The 14,996-nt window shown below is 39.4% G+C and overlaps 1 protein-coding gene across 1 annotated transcript in view; it reads right to left on the reverse strand.

Moving 5' to 3' along the window:
• The window catches only part of LOC128699783 (cytochrome b5 reductase 4), a 323,046-nt gene that overhangs the window by 24,483 nt on the left and 283,567 nt on the right, over positions 1-14,996 (reverse strand). Inside the window, exon 9 of the mRNA XM_070102466.1 lies at positions 14,588-14,684. Coding sequence (XP_069958567.1) covers positions 14,588-14,684 — 97 coding nt within the window. The remainder of the gene's footprint in view (positions 1-14,587; positions 14,685-14,996) is intronic.

A 14,996-nucleotide genomic window follows, 5' to 3' on the forward strand; every position in this document is an offset into this window, starting at 1 on the left:
GATGAATTAGTAAAATATTCGTAGCCCAAATCACTAACCTAATCTATGGTAAAAGTTCTGTATATGACTCCTTTCTGGTAACGTTTTGAATTTTTAGATGCGCAGCCAGAGGAAAGGGGGCTACAAGGGCCATATCCCCCCAATTGGCAGAAAATTTTTTTTAATAATAATTAAAAAATTAATAATAATTGATAATGAAAAATTTGTATTTGCATGATTACAGACAGTGATACATCCTCATTATGGCATCTCGATTTAGATTAGATTAGATTTTGCCACCGAAGTGGCTAGTTTATTGTGCACCCCATATCCATCCTGTGGACGGTAGGCCCCAAAGGGTTAACAGGAATACATATGGATTTATATCTACATATCTATAGTTCACTTATCTGTTACAAGCAAATTTAGGAAATTTGCTTAGTATATCTGGTATCTTTTTTTCATTAATAAGATATCTTGACATGTCACATAGGTTATTATACTGTCTGTCTCTGTATTCCTCAATAAGTGGACAATTAAGCACATAGTGTTCAAGAGAGTGACCATATGCCTGATCACATAATTTACATTTAGTTTGATCATCATCTGTGTGTCTCCCAAACTGCCAGAAGTACTTGTAACCAAGCCTAAGCCTGGCCACTACAACATCAGTCAGTCTGTTCACATTGCAAGTTGCTCCATAAACATACTTATCTACGTTCATGTTATCATAGTGGGTTATAGATCTACTCAGGCTTCTAACTGCATTCCTATAACAATCATTTTCATTATTTACTTCTCTCCTAATATTATTCCTAATGCTAGACACAGTTATACCAAAGTTATATTCTACATTCTCCTTCTCGATACTCTTCTTGGCTAACATATCAACTTTATCATGAAGGAGTAATCCAATGTGTGATGGGATCCATAGCAATTGTACATTAATTCCTTTGTCCCTAATTTTTGAGTATCTATACCTGGCTTCCCCAATGAGCATGTTGTTGGAGTCATTATATGAGCCAAGAGCCTTCAATGATGACATAGAATCAGTAATGATGATAGAGTCAAGCTCAGTGTCATAGGTTAGCTTTAGCGCCATTAGGATTGCAAACAATTCAGTTTGCAGTGTAGATCCCCAGTTGTTAATTCTTATGCCTAACTCAACAAATTTATTATCGTTCTTAACTAGGGAGGTGGCAACAAGAGCAGATGCAGCCCTGCCAGAAGACTCCTGTTTAGATCCATCAGTGTATATAACTTGTGATAACTTGTTACTACCAGCTAGGTGAGAAATTTCTTCTTGAGCAGTTGCTCTAACAAGAGATTTAAGGAAGGGATTACTAGCAATGAGCTTCTTGGGAGGAACTTGTAGGTATGTGATATTAAATGAACACATCTTCCATGGAGGGGTGAAATGCTCTTGTTGCCTACAGTGATACAGTTCATGCAGGTTATAAAACTTAATGCAATTGCACGTTTTCACAATCCATTTAGATCTGTGTGTATTTACCTCTAGACACTTGGTAAGATTCACTGTGACAGTGTCTGGTTCGTTTCTCAACATTCTAATACCGAGTACAGTGTTAATTTCAACAATCCTATCACTGATACTAGAAATACCAAGCTCCTTCCTCATGTTAAGAACTTTTGTAGATCTGGGACAGCCAAGAATAATCCTGAGAGCTTCATTTTGCATTAACTCCAAGGGTCGGAGAGAACTTTCTCTAGCTAATATCAACATGGGAGCAGCATAATCAATTAAGGACCTAACATAGGCTATGTACATCATTCTCACGATTCTCACATTTGCACCATAGTTGGGATTGTAGCCAGCAACAGCTTTGAGAGCATTTAGCCTAGCTTTACATTTCTTGTTTAGTTGTGGTATAGTGGATTTGTTAAAGGGTACATCTACACCAAGATATCTGTAAGTTTTAACGTAGCTAATGATTTCACCCTGCAAATAGATGGGTGGGGGATGTCGTTTGCTTGTTAATATCTTAGTTTTAGAGGAAGATATTATGAGGCCTAGTCGATTACAAATTGCTTGAACTTCATTAAGAATGGTATTCATCTTCTTATGCCCTGTTGTATGGATCATGATATCATCAGCATAGCTTATAGCTATATGTTTAGGTGAGGCAGGTAGAGCATTTAGGAGAGCATTAATCAGAATATTAAATAGCATGGGACTAAGAACTCCTCCCTGCGGTGTACCTAAAGACATTTCTTTAGAATCACTTCTGAAGCCTTGGTAAAGGACAGAGGATACTCTATTTGACAGGTATCCTATTATCCAGCAGAGTAAGCTACCACCAATATTCATTTTGGCTAGTTCATGTAGTATAACGGTTCTGTTCGCAATATCAAATGCAGATTTTAGATCAAGAAAAGTGGTAAAACTAGTAGAGGTGTGTGCAGTGAGAAAGGTGGAAATACAGTTCTGCACACTTTTACCTTTCATGAACCCATAGAGGTAGGGGGAAAGTTGATCTCTGATTCTGTAGTACAGTCTGTTAAGCATCATTCTTTCAAAAGTTTTACAAAGACAACTAGTTAAGGAGATCGGCCTAAATGTATCAGGCTGTTGGGGCTTAGGGATAGGCACAATGAGACTATTGGTCCAGGAAGTAGGAAGAACACCCTCAATGTAACTGAGATTATACAGTGCCAACAAAGGGTTATCAGGCACGTGCCTTAGAGTTCTGAGAATATCATAGGTTATACCATCCTCTCCAGGAGCAGTTGATTGACCTTTGGTTAATGCATTATCTAATTCATACTCGGTAAAGAGGCAATCACTCTCATCAATATTTTGGCTCATAAAATTAATCAGTTTCAACATTTCTTCAGAAGTACTCTCTAAATTTTTTCTAATATGAGATGGAAGGCTTTCATGCCTGGATGTTTTGGACCAGTCATTTATGAGGTCATTTGCTTTTTCAAGAGGAAAGGGATGAGCAACATTGCCAGTCTTTTTCCTGGTTATTTTATTTATACCTTTCCAAGCCAAACTCAAAGGGGTGGACCTATTTAATCCACTAACAAACTGTTCCCATTCCTGTTGCCTAAGTTCTTCCTTTCTATTCCTTGCATTTGTTAGTGCAGCTTGGAACGTTCTGAGCAGGTCTGGGGTTCTACATTCACGGTATGCTTTACCAATCCTCCTAGCTGCATGTGTTAGATTGCGCAGCTGTGGATCATTATAGTATTTACATTGGTTTTTATTGGTATTTATAGTGGAGGGTTTTTGTTTCCTATTCCTGCCCACTTGATCTGTGAGAATACTCTCAATAGTGGTAATTAAATCATCATTAAATTTTTGTGTGCCAATGGGCTCGTAATTCTTATACCATTGATCCAAGTGGTTAATAAAGTTGTCTCTGTGTTCTGGTTTGAGAATAAGTTTCCTCCTTCTGTATTTAGCTCCTTGATTGCTGGAGATGTGATCAAGATTGACAGTTGTTAGTCTTGGGAAGTGATCAGATAGAAGATCATCAACTATGACAGAGTCATGCATCGTATATGATGTATTAAATCCAAGACACAGATCTAGTATGCCACCATATATGTGAGTAGGCTCAGTAGTGCCCACAATTCGAACATTATCATGCTCATTTAGCAATCTCACTAGTTTAGTTCCATTGGTGTTTGTTATAGACCCACCAATATTCTTATGTCTGGCATTAAAATCTCCAAGAATGATGGTAGGTTCACTATTGATGCGATCTGGTAAAGCATCAGGTCGAAGCTGGTTCGCTGGGGCATAGAGATTAAAAATGTTTATGGAAAAAATCGCCTGCATATACTTTGACACCATGATACTGCATGTTAACTCGACTCTGCAAGGAAAGGAGTGAATGTGGCAAGCTCTTTCTGACATACATCACACAACAGTTGGTTGACCTTAGGTTATAAGCTGCATATCCAGGCAAGTTTGGTGGAGGTGCTCCATCTTTCAATCTACATTCCTGCAAACAGATGACATCAATATTCTTGGTTGCACTAATATGATGTAAGTCAGGCAACCGCTTCCTGATGGAAGCAATGTTCCATGAAAAGATTTGTAATGTATCCATTGTAGTGAGTTATTACAATCTCTTGCTCATAAGATGGTAAAACTATTATGCTTTGACTACAGTGTGCAGATACTTAAGAGCAAATAGCATAGTTTGTACGTCTTTATCTTCAGGACCTTTATTTTTAAGCATTTTTCGGCATTTTGGCAGCCAGTGATAAGGCAATTTTTGAAGGCAAGAGTTATGGGCTTCTTTCTCACAAATTGTTGGAAGCTGAACGGAGATTGCTGCACTTTTGACATCATCACCATGCTCAAGAGCATCATCCTGATTACATATATTTATGGCATCTCGTGAACGTGATGTTGGACGTTCTTATGTGAGTGGGTCACAGAAAAGAAAGAAGAAAATTCAAGAAGAACAGAAAAAGAAAGATGTAGGAAGCTGCAGAAAGATCACAGACATGCTCACGAAAACAGTTTCTGATGTTACCAGTACAGTGGACCCCCGCATAACGATCACCTCCGAATGCGACCAATTATGTAAGTGTATTTATGTAAGTGCGTTTGTACGTGTATGTTTGGGGGTCTGAAATGGACTAAACTACTTCACAATATTCCTTATGGGAACAAATTCGGTAAGTACTGGCACCTGAACATACTTCTGGAGTGAAAAAATATCGTTAACCGGGGGTCCACTGTACAGTTGAATCTGCAGATACGTCAGATCATACAAGAAGCCTTCCCTCCATTATTTCTCAGCCAGCATCTACTTCTTTTGTGTCTCCTCTCAATGTCTCAATGGACATTTCATCCACAGGATTTGTCTTAAAAGATCCTGCCTCATGGCCAAATGTAATCCCAGATTCTCTACGTAATGCTTTCATTGCAGAAAACTTCAGTCAAACTCTGAACATTGACTTTAGGAAATCAGCAAGGATTTATGATGATGGAAGTCGTCGTTGTTTAAAGTCATCTATGTTTTATAGGAAGCTTGCAAATTCAGAAACTGTGAAATGATCATGGATGGTATACTCTGAAAGCTCAGGAAAAGTTCAGAATGCAAGCTATTTTCTACCAAAGAAAATACCTTCACACAGGGGTTCAATGGCTGGAAAAATTCCAAGCGTTTCGAGGAACATGAAAACAGCACCACTCGCAGGAGCTGCATTTTAGTCAGTGTATTTCATGCACAGAAAAAAGGCTTATTGGATTCTCATTTGGAAAATCAAACTGAAAAAGAGCGCACTTATTGGAGAAAAGTTCTAGAAAGAGTTGTTGCTGTTGTAAAATTCTTAGCTCTAAGAGGACTTGCTTCCCGTGGAGAAAATGAGGTTTTTGGTACGGAAAACAATGGCAATTTCCTAAGGATCACAGAACTGTTAGCACAATTCGATCCATTCTTAGCAAATCATGTGTCATGCCTTGGGAATGCAGGAAGAGGCACTGTATCTTACATGTCATCTACTATATGCAATGAATTTATTGAACTGATGACTAAGAAGGTCCTCAATAACATCATAGCAGCTGTGAAAACTGCAAAATACTTTGCAATAAGTGTAGATTCAACACCAGATATTTCACATACAGATCAATTGACATTCATTGTTCACTTTGTCGACTCCAGTGGTAAGCCTGTAGAGCGCTTTATAAAATTCATTCCTCTTTCAGGCCATGATGGAGAAACAATGATGAATGTAGTACTGGATACTCTGCTTGAACATGATCTCTCTATTATGGATTGCTGTGGCCAGAGCTACGACAATGCAAGTAACATGTCGGGTAAATATAGTGGATTGCAAGCTCGTATCAAGCAAATCAACCCACTTGCTGAATAGGTGCCCTGCTCAGCACATTCTCTTAATCCTTTGAGGGTCGACAGGCCCTCTCCGAAACTCGTTCTCAGGGTCGGCCAAATTTAAAAAAAAAAAAAAATTATTTTTTCTTATGAAAAAATAGAGTTTTTTTTCTAAACATTATAGGCTAAACAAAAAATTTTTAACGTCAATACTTACCGAGATATGGAGGCGTGAAATTTGCCAAAATTGAACAACATATGGTAACATCGCCATCTGCCGTCACCCGGTATTTTTCTATTTACTTTTTTATGTACTATTTTCAATTATTTTTCAATTTTTCTTTTTCTGAGTAACTTTTATGGCCTCTGAGACCAACATGATCAGTATTTTGTAAGTTATTTCTTTTTCAATACTACACAATAAGGGCATAAACACTGTTGTCATTATTTTGTTTACAGAAAATATTTACACAAACAAACAATATGAAATGTTGTTTATTACTATTTTTCTATATTTTATATACACATATACAGTCACAGGACATGTTTCTAGAAGTTCTGCAGCCTGTGGAACTCTTTGAAACATGGTGTCATGCACAGTGGAGTTTTGCACTCCTCACACATAAAACGAGTGTCTCTGCGTTGTTGTGTGCGTTTTTTTGTATGTGCACAGACTTAACACCTCTTCTGAGCCTTTTTCTTCAAAACAGTAGCAGGCAGTCTTACTAGGAAGTGATCACCATGCTTCAGACGAGCAGGTAGTTGTTGATAATTTGGTGGGCGGTCAATTGCAGGTGCTGTTCCTTGGTACTTGAATACTATTTGTCTGATGACAGACAAACAGAATTCGCCGTACTGTGGTTTGTTTCTGGTGCTCATCTTATACATATTATAAGCATTGAGCATGGAAATGTCCAGAAGATGGAAAAACAGTTTGATGTACCACTTATAACTCTTGTGAACACAATCAGCAAACCCAATCTGCATGTCACATTTGTCCACTGAACGCATGTTGAAGGTGTAATCAATCACAGCTGCAGGTTTTAGAATGGGTTCATTTCTCTCTCTATGCTGCCTGCCACTGTCTGCCATTTCATTAGGGTGAATTGATGACAACAGTGTGACATCTCGTGTGTCATGCCACCGAAATGCCATGATGTCATTGGCAGCAAACGCCTGCACCTCACCTCTACGAGTGCCAGCGTCAAACCTGGGCATATGTTTTCGATTTGCACGCACTGTGCCACACACATCTGTCATGTTCACTCGCAAAAAATCACTGAGTGAGGGGCTTGTGTACCAGTTATCTGTATATAATATATGCCCCTTACCAAGGTATGGTTCTATCATTGTTCGAACCACATCACCTGAGATGCCCAATAACTTCCTGGTATTTTGCAATGTATAACTTCCAGTGTACACAATAATATCCAATACCAGACCACTGTAACAATCACAAAGCACAAACAACTTTATACCAAAGCGTTTCCTCTTGCTTGGTATGTACTGCTTGAAAGAGAGTCTTCCTTTGAACAGAATCAAAGACTCGTCAATTACAAGCTTCCTGAAGGGATAAAAATGCGTACTGAATTTCTGTTTCAGATACACAAACACATTCCTAATCTTATATAACCTGTCAGTTCTGTCAGGCCTGGTTTTATCTGAGAAGTGAAGCATACGTAACATTAGCACAAATCGATTTACTGGCATTATATCACTGAAACCTGGTGTTGCAATCAGGGGGTCTGTTGACCAGTATGATTTCACTTTGTGCTTATACACATGTGGCATAAGCATTATTGTGGCAAAGAAAAGATACATCTCAGCCACAGTTGCCTCCTTCCAGTGGTGTAGACGTGATTTTGGTGAAAGTAATGTGTTTGCCATGGTGTACTCGTAGTATGTGTTGCTTTCCATGACAATACTTTTTATCAGTGGTTCGTCAAAGAATAACTCGAAACATTCCAGTTCAGTGGCAGTGTTCCCAAGTGCACAAGATGGCCGTATTCCACTTTGGCTGTCATCAAACTGGTGGGGATTTGGAACAAAATTGACAGCTTCCTGCCAATCCCAGGTGCGGTCTGCTGGTGGGTACTGGACAATGACAGGTGGTTGTGGTTGTGGAGGTTGTGGTTGTGGAGGTTGTGGTTGTGGAGGTTGTGGTTGTGGAGGCTGGTGTGGTGGGTGAGTGGGGGATGGTGGCCTTTTTTCTAGATCAGCTGAGGCAGCGGCGTGGGTGGCAGCGTGGGTGGCAGCATGGCCCACTGCTGGTGCCTCACCGCCGGCACCACTACCACCACGCACATTTTCCATCCCAATTGCAACAGTATCTTCGTCATTTTCACTGTCTGTTCCTGTTGTACAGCCACGGGATGTACTCCGAGATACACTCCTTCCCCTTGGTATAACATATGGCACACTACCAGAGCGCATATATCGTCGTATATACTGACGCTTCACTGGGGAATATTGCACTTCACTATCACTACTGGAACTAGTTTGAAGAGCTTGTAGTTCATATTCACTATCACTATCATCACCCATGCTCTCATCTGAGTCTGGGATTTGGGAAAATAGAAGTTTCCTCTTGGGTTCTGGAACAACTGAACGTGAACAAGAGGGCCCAGCACCAGAGGTGGAAGGCTGAGGGTCATCTGGGTTTTCCTCACTATTACCGATATTATGGTCATTGGTTTCGGTCAAAACCTCACTAAAACCACGAAACTCATCTTCACTGGCACTTCCATCACTATTAGAACTGTCACTGGGGAACAAAAGTGTCCCAATTCGCCGAGGAGTGAGGAGCTTCTTACCGCGAGGCATGGTGGACATTGTTTACTAAGAGGGCATTCCCACAATGCACCACTGGGTCCCAGATTTTTTTTCTACCGCGCACACCGACCACGCAGACCCATTCTCTCACACCTAGGCCTACCAGCCTTTTCGCGCGAGATTTGAGGCCGCTAGAATTTATGCGTACTAGTACGTCAAAAACCCCTACGTGTAAGACGTACTAGTATGACCAAAACCCTCAAAGGGTTAATCTTGTTGGGTCATGTGCTGCGGAGTGTTGTGTCGCTGCAGTTTCATTTTTTTGGACTTTTACAAGCACTCTTTAATTTTTCTCTGCTTCAACGCATCGGTGGAGTATACTTAAGTAACCATTCATGGAGATGTCATCAAATCATTATCAACAACAAGGTGGTCAGCGCAGCATGATGCAACACATGCTTTGAAAGACAGCTTTGTTGAAATACATTCTGCTTTGATCCAAATAGCAGAGGATGAAGACCAGACAGCAACTACAAGAAGCGAAGCAGCCAGCTTAGCATCAAAATTGGAAGATTTTGAATTGGCCTTACTCTGTGTGCTTTGGGACTGTATACTGGAACGGTTAAATGCCACGAAGAAGACACTTCAGAAAATTGAAATTGAAATGGCTACTTGTGCTAACCTCTATGCAGGCTTAGTGGAATTTGTAAGCTCACTTCGCAATGATGAAGCTTTTGAAATGTTTGAAGAGAAAGCTAAACTGCTTGTGAAAGACTACAGTTACCGGGCTGATCATCAGCGGTCAAGGAAGAGGAAACGCAATTTTGAAGAGCCAGACAATGAAATTGTGTTGCTACCAAGGCAGAAATGTAAGACAGCTACATACTTCGTCATTCTGGATTCACTGATTACAGAATTGGTGAAAAGAAAAGAAATCTACCAGAATCTCAATGACAAGTTTGGATTTCTGTTCAAAATTACTACTATGCCAGTTGCAGAATTGAGAGAAGCTGTATTAAAGTTGCAACAACACCTTTCAGCAGATGTTCAGGACACATTTGTTGAAGAAATAGTTCATTTTTCTGGGTATATGAATCAGATTAAAAATGTGTGCCCTCAGCTGCTTTGAAACATTTAAGAAATGCAGGTATCTCAGAAACCTTCCCTAATGTTGACATAGTGTATCGCCTTTACCTAACACTTCCAGCTACTAACTGTGAAGGAGAACGTTCATTTTCTGTTTTGAAAAGAGTGAAAAACCAGCTCCATTCAACAATGAGCCAAGACAAATTGTGTAACCTAGCCTTGTTGACCATTGAGTCTGATCTAACAAGAAATATTGATTTTCAGAATATAATTGATGATTTTGCCAATATGAAATCCAGAAAAAGGTTTATTTAAGAAGTGCCTCTGAATATAAACAATTCTTTACTTTCTTGAGTTTATATGATTTGATAGTCTTATGCATGATGCAATGATAACAATAATGGTCAGTGATTTATAAAGGGAATAATAGTGCTGTAGTGGTTATGCTGAATATAATAGGTACATGATGTCACTACTTTAATAGCCTAATCTAGTAATACTATGCTGTCTTGAGTTTATTCTCTTTAAAATGCATGATTTAACAAGATAGTTATAATGGCTGCTGGTAAATGGTTTTGGTTGTCTTGATGTACTTTCCCTATTAAATTTAATCTAAATAGCCAGAATGTATTTAATTAGACCTTAAACAGGCTCACACCGACCCCCCCCCCCACGTCCAAGCTGGAAGGGGTCACTTCGCTTACCCGTAACTCAAAGGGGCCCCACCAATCTGAAGAGCCTAGGGCCCAGAGACTTCTTAATCCGGCCCTGCCTGCAAGTGCTTCAGCAGGAACAGCAACAGATCGCAGCTCAGAATATTGCTGCAGAGGAGGAGGAAGAGAGATGGAAGAAGGTGCCTTCTTCAGAAATTAAGAAGATTTTTGAAATGTGGGGTAGGATGGAAAAATTTATGGAGAAACATCACCCTGAGAAGGATGTTGCAAGCCATATCAACTTGTACAGTGACAGAGTCTTGGCCCATTTTAGGGAAGTTTTAAAGAGACGCCAGAAACAGAGCTCTCTGTACACTTTTTTTGCGAGACAGGACTCCAGTGGCTCTCAAGCTGGTCCTAGTGGCATTAAGAAACAGAGAAGACAAGTATGTAACCCCAGAAAAGGACTTGGTACCTGAGGTGTTGATGGAAGGGGATTCCCCTTCCAAACAGTAATCCAATCTCTCTCCTCCTCCAGTCTTCCATACACTAAGAAGAATCGCCAATAAAGGTAAGTGTTATGCTGTTAATGTTTCATTGATTATGTCCCATTGTATTGTTTATGTATTACATCTATATTTCATGTAAAAAAAATTTTTGTTTTAATACTTCTAGGTGTCAGGAACGGATTAATTGTATTTACATTATTTCTTATGGGGAAAAGTGATTAAAAATCGTCTATTTCGATAATCGTTGCACTTCCAGGAACGGGTTAATGATGATAAACGAGGGACCACTGTATTATAGAACAATAGTAATTACCTGGAGTTTACCTGGAGAGAGTTCCGGGGGTCAACGCCCCCGCGGCCCGGTCTGTGACCAGGCCTCCTTAGGTCAGTGTCCCAGGATGCGACCCACACCAGTCGACTAACACCCAGGTACCCATTTTACTGATGGGGAACATAGACAACAGGTGGAAAGAAACACGTCCAATGTTTCTACTCTGGCTGGGAATCGAACCCAGACCCTCGCCGTGTGAAGCGAGAGCGTTAACCACCAGGCCACTTTTTTTATTGTTGGTTTGTGTAAACACATTTTGTAAACATTATAATGATAACAATGTTTGTATGGTTATTGTGTTGCATACAAGTGGATATACATACATTATGCACTATATTGGTCTCACAGGCCATGAAAGTTAGTTGAAAAAATAAAATATTAAAAAATAAAAGAAAAAAGTACAATAATAGTAAAAATATTACCGAGGGTGTGGCAGTCGGCGATGTTGCCATAAGCGGTTCACTCTCTGTCAATTTCATGCCTTTATATCTTGGTCAGTAATGATCACAATTTTTTTTTTCGCTTTAAAACACTTATACAGAATGACACTTTACAATTGGGGGTCTTGACAGTGAAAGAGTTAAGTGGGCCTATCTTGTTCCTAATCTTACTTTTGTATACCTGAAAGAAACCTTTTGGGATAGTATTTGAATCCCTTGTGACTTTATTCTCATAATCCCTTTTTGCTTTTTTTTTTTTTTTTTTTTTTTTGCTTTTTTTTATTTTTCTCTTTAACTGAATATATTGATTTCTTAACTCTCCATCCCCTCTTTTGAAACACCTATACAGGTCTCCCTTAACATTCGCGTTTTCAACTTTCGCGGGCTTCACACATTCGCGAATTCCCAACCGCCAAATTCCTTGTAATGGCTGCAACAAATTATACGTGGGCGAAACATCAAGAGACCTCCAAACACGTATTTCAAAACACCAATACGCAAGCAGGACTGACAATACAAGGAATGCCTGTGTACAACATCACAATTCACACAACCATTTAATTAACTACAGAAACTCAAGACTTATCGCCATAGAAGACAACACTCAATACCGAAGAATCCTGGAATCATCGCTTATCTCTATAACCAACAATTTCAACCAGAACAATGGCTTCTATAACATAGTTGAACCACTTGCCAAGAAACTTCTTCATCGCTATCCCACAAAAGAACATAGAACACTGCAGAAGGTCTGCTCACAACTTATCCAATACCCCTTCCAAGCTACCCAAGATTTTAGACTCTATAACCCCACACGGTAGATCATCAGATGCAGCATTCTCCACCTGACCTCAACATTCTGAACCTGACAATAAATACTCACGTACCTTCCACCCCAGGTGACTTGTGACTTGAAAAAGCCCACTGTGTGGGCAAAACGTTGTCAATAAAGGATCACATTAAACTGCATATGTGTTTATGTTTCCATAACCCTGTATGTTGCATTCAGAAGGCATTTCTCTATCTTTAAGGTTGAACCAGGTCTCTGTGTTATAGCAATAATATCTATACTACCTGCATTTGCAAGTAATCTTAGCTCATCTATCTTATTTCTTAGACTCCTACTATTAGTATAGTAAACCTTAAGAGTCACTCGCTGCCCTCTACTGTCTCTTTCTGTTTGTTGATCAATTGCTTTGCCTTTACAAGCAACTTTATTTTGCATACTGTCTTTTAAACATATTCCTGAGGTATCCTGGTAATATCTGCTGTTTTCAACCCTAGTACTGCAGCATGTTTCCCACACACACCCATACCTCTATAATTTATCAGTTTAAAGTCTTAGACAAGTCAGCAATGGCCCCCTCAATTGAGTTGACTAATGCAACCACTCTGTCCCCAGAGAGATGTACCCCATCCCTTGCATACATATCATGTTTGCCATAGAATTTGTCCCAGTTATCAGTGAATGGGGCTGCAAGTTCATTGCAGTGCCTGTCTAGCCAGCAATTTACACCAACTGCCCTAGACATCCATTCATTGCCCACTCCCCTTCTAGGCAAAATGCTACATATGATTGGGACCTTTCCCTTAGACCTGACTACATCTATGACTGACTTGAACTTATCCAGCCATAGATGTACCCCATCCCTTGCATACATATCACATTTGCCAAAGAATTTGTCCCAGTTATCAATGAATGGGGCTACAAGTTCATTGCAGTGCCTGTCTAGCCAGCAATTTATACCAACTGCCCTGGACATCCATTCATTGCCCACTCCCGTTCTAGGCAAAATGCTACATATGATTGGGACCCCTCCCTTAGACCTGACTACATCTATGTCTCCTGCCCTTTCTGATGTCATTTCTGCCAACACTAAGACAGATAATAGGCTTGTTCCCATAACCTGACATAATATTACCCAACCTGTTGGCTATGTCACCAACACCAGCTCCTGGGAAGCACACTCTGTCTCACCTTTCTATCTCTGTTGCAAAAAGCATGGTCCATATATCTTACCTGGGAGTCTCCCACAACAGACCAAAGCTGACATCAATGACATACTACTATACAGAAAGCCCCTTGTTATGCAGAGCATTTCGGGTAAATTAGGTCAGTTTTGTCCCAGGATGTGACTCACACCAGTCAGCTAACACCCAGCTACCTATTTATTTCTAGGTGAACAGGGACAGCAGGTGCTTTAAGGAAACATGTTCCAATGTTTCCACCCGTACCAGGGATTGAACCCACAAACCTCAGCGTGTGAGATGAGTGCACTAGCAACCAAGCTACAGGATACTTTTGTGCTTTGGGACCATATTATGCAAATTTAAGAGGTATTTTTGGGCCATGGTAAACCTTGTCTAAAAACCACGGACACTGAATCAGTGGATATGGTGGTTCTACTGTAATTTTAAAACTGTTAATGTTCAATATTGGTACCATAATTTTTAGGAGCTTTGTGAAACAAATACAAAACTAAAATATATATTGCAACATCTGTACTTTTATTATTAACCCGTAAATGGTCCAAACGTATACATATACAGTGGACCCCCGGTTAACGATATTTTTTCACTCCAGAAGTATGTTCAGGTGCCAGTACTGACCGAATTTGTTCCCATAAGAAATATTGTGAAGTAGATTAGTCCATTTCAGACCCCCAAACATACACGTACAAACGCACTTACTTAAATACACTTACATAACTGGTCGCATTCGGAGGTAATCGTTATGCGGGGGTCCACTGTATACGTTTTTTCAACATTTGAAAGTATGTAAAAAAAGTAAATTTTCTTTTTGTTTTTCTACATTTGAAAATGTGTAAAAAAAACTTTGATCTACTTTTTTTTTTTGTTATATTTGAAAATATGTAAAAAAAACTTAGATCTACTTTTGTAGCACTACACATGTGAACGTGGATCTGCTTGGACCGTTTACGGGTTAAAGTATTATATTTAAGTGGAAATGCTAAATATGTAGAGCCTGTGTACTTGCCTTCAGTAAATTGGAATGGTCTTCCACTAAATTATCCAATTCTTCCTTCCATGGTATATCTTCTTCAGTTTTATTAAAAAGAATTAGGTGGACTTTCCTGAAAGGAAGACTATGTTAGTGATTTAGAATAAAACTGATTTTTTTAATTTTACATTGCCTGCAGCTGTTATAAATAAATCAGTACATTGTACAATTGAGGTATTGCTGAGAGAAATAAAGACAAAAATACATGTTAAGTAAAAGGAGACAGATGTAAGTTAGCACAGGTACACATAAGTACAATTATCATACACAGTGTAAATTTTCTAGGATAACACAAAAATGTAAGACAGTGGAAATATTTTGTTCTCCAGTTGTTACCAAACAGCTTGACAATGCTCCTGGAGAGCGAAATGTTGCTACAGTAAAA

Source organism: Cherax quadricarinatus, chromosome 81 (assembly GCF_038502225.1).
Source record: "Cherax quadricarinatus isolate ZL_2023a chromosome 81, ASM3850222v1, whole genome shotgun sequence".
NCBI classification, from domain to species: domain Eukaryota; kingdom Metazoa; phylum Arthropoda; class Malacostraca; order Decapoda; family Parastacidae; genus Cherax; species Cherax quadricarinatus.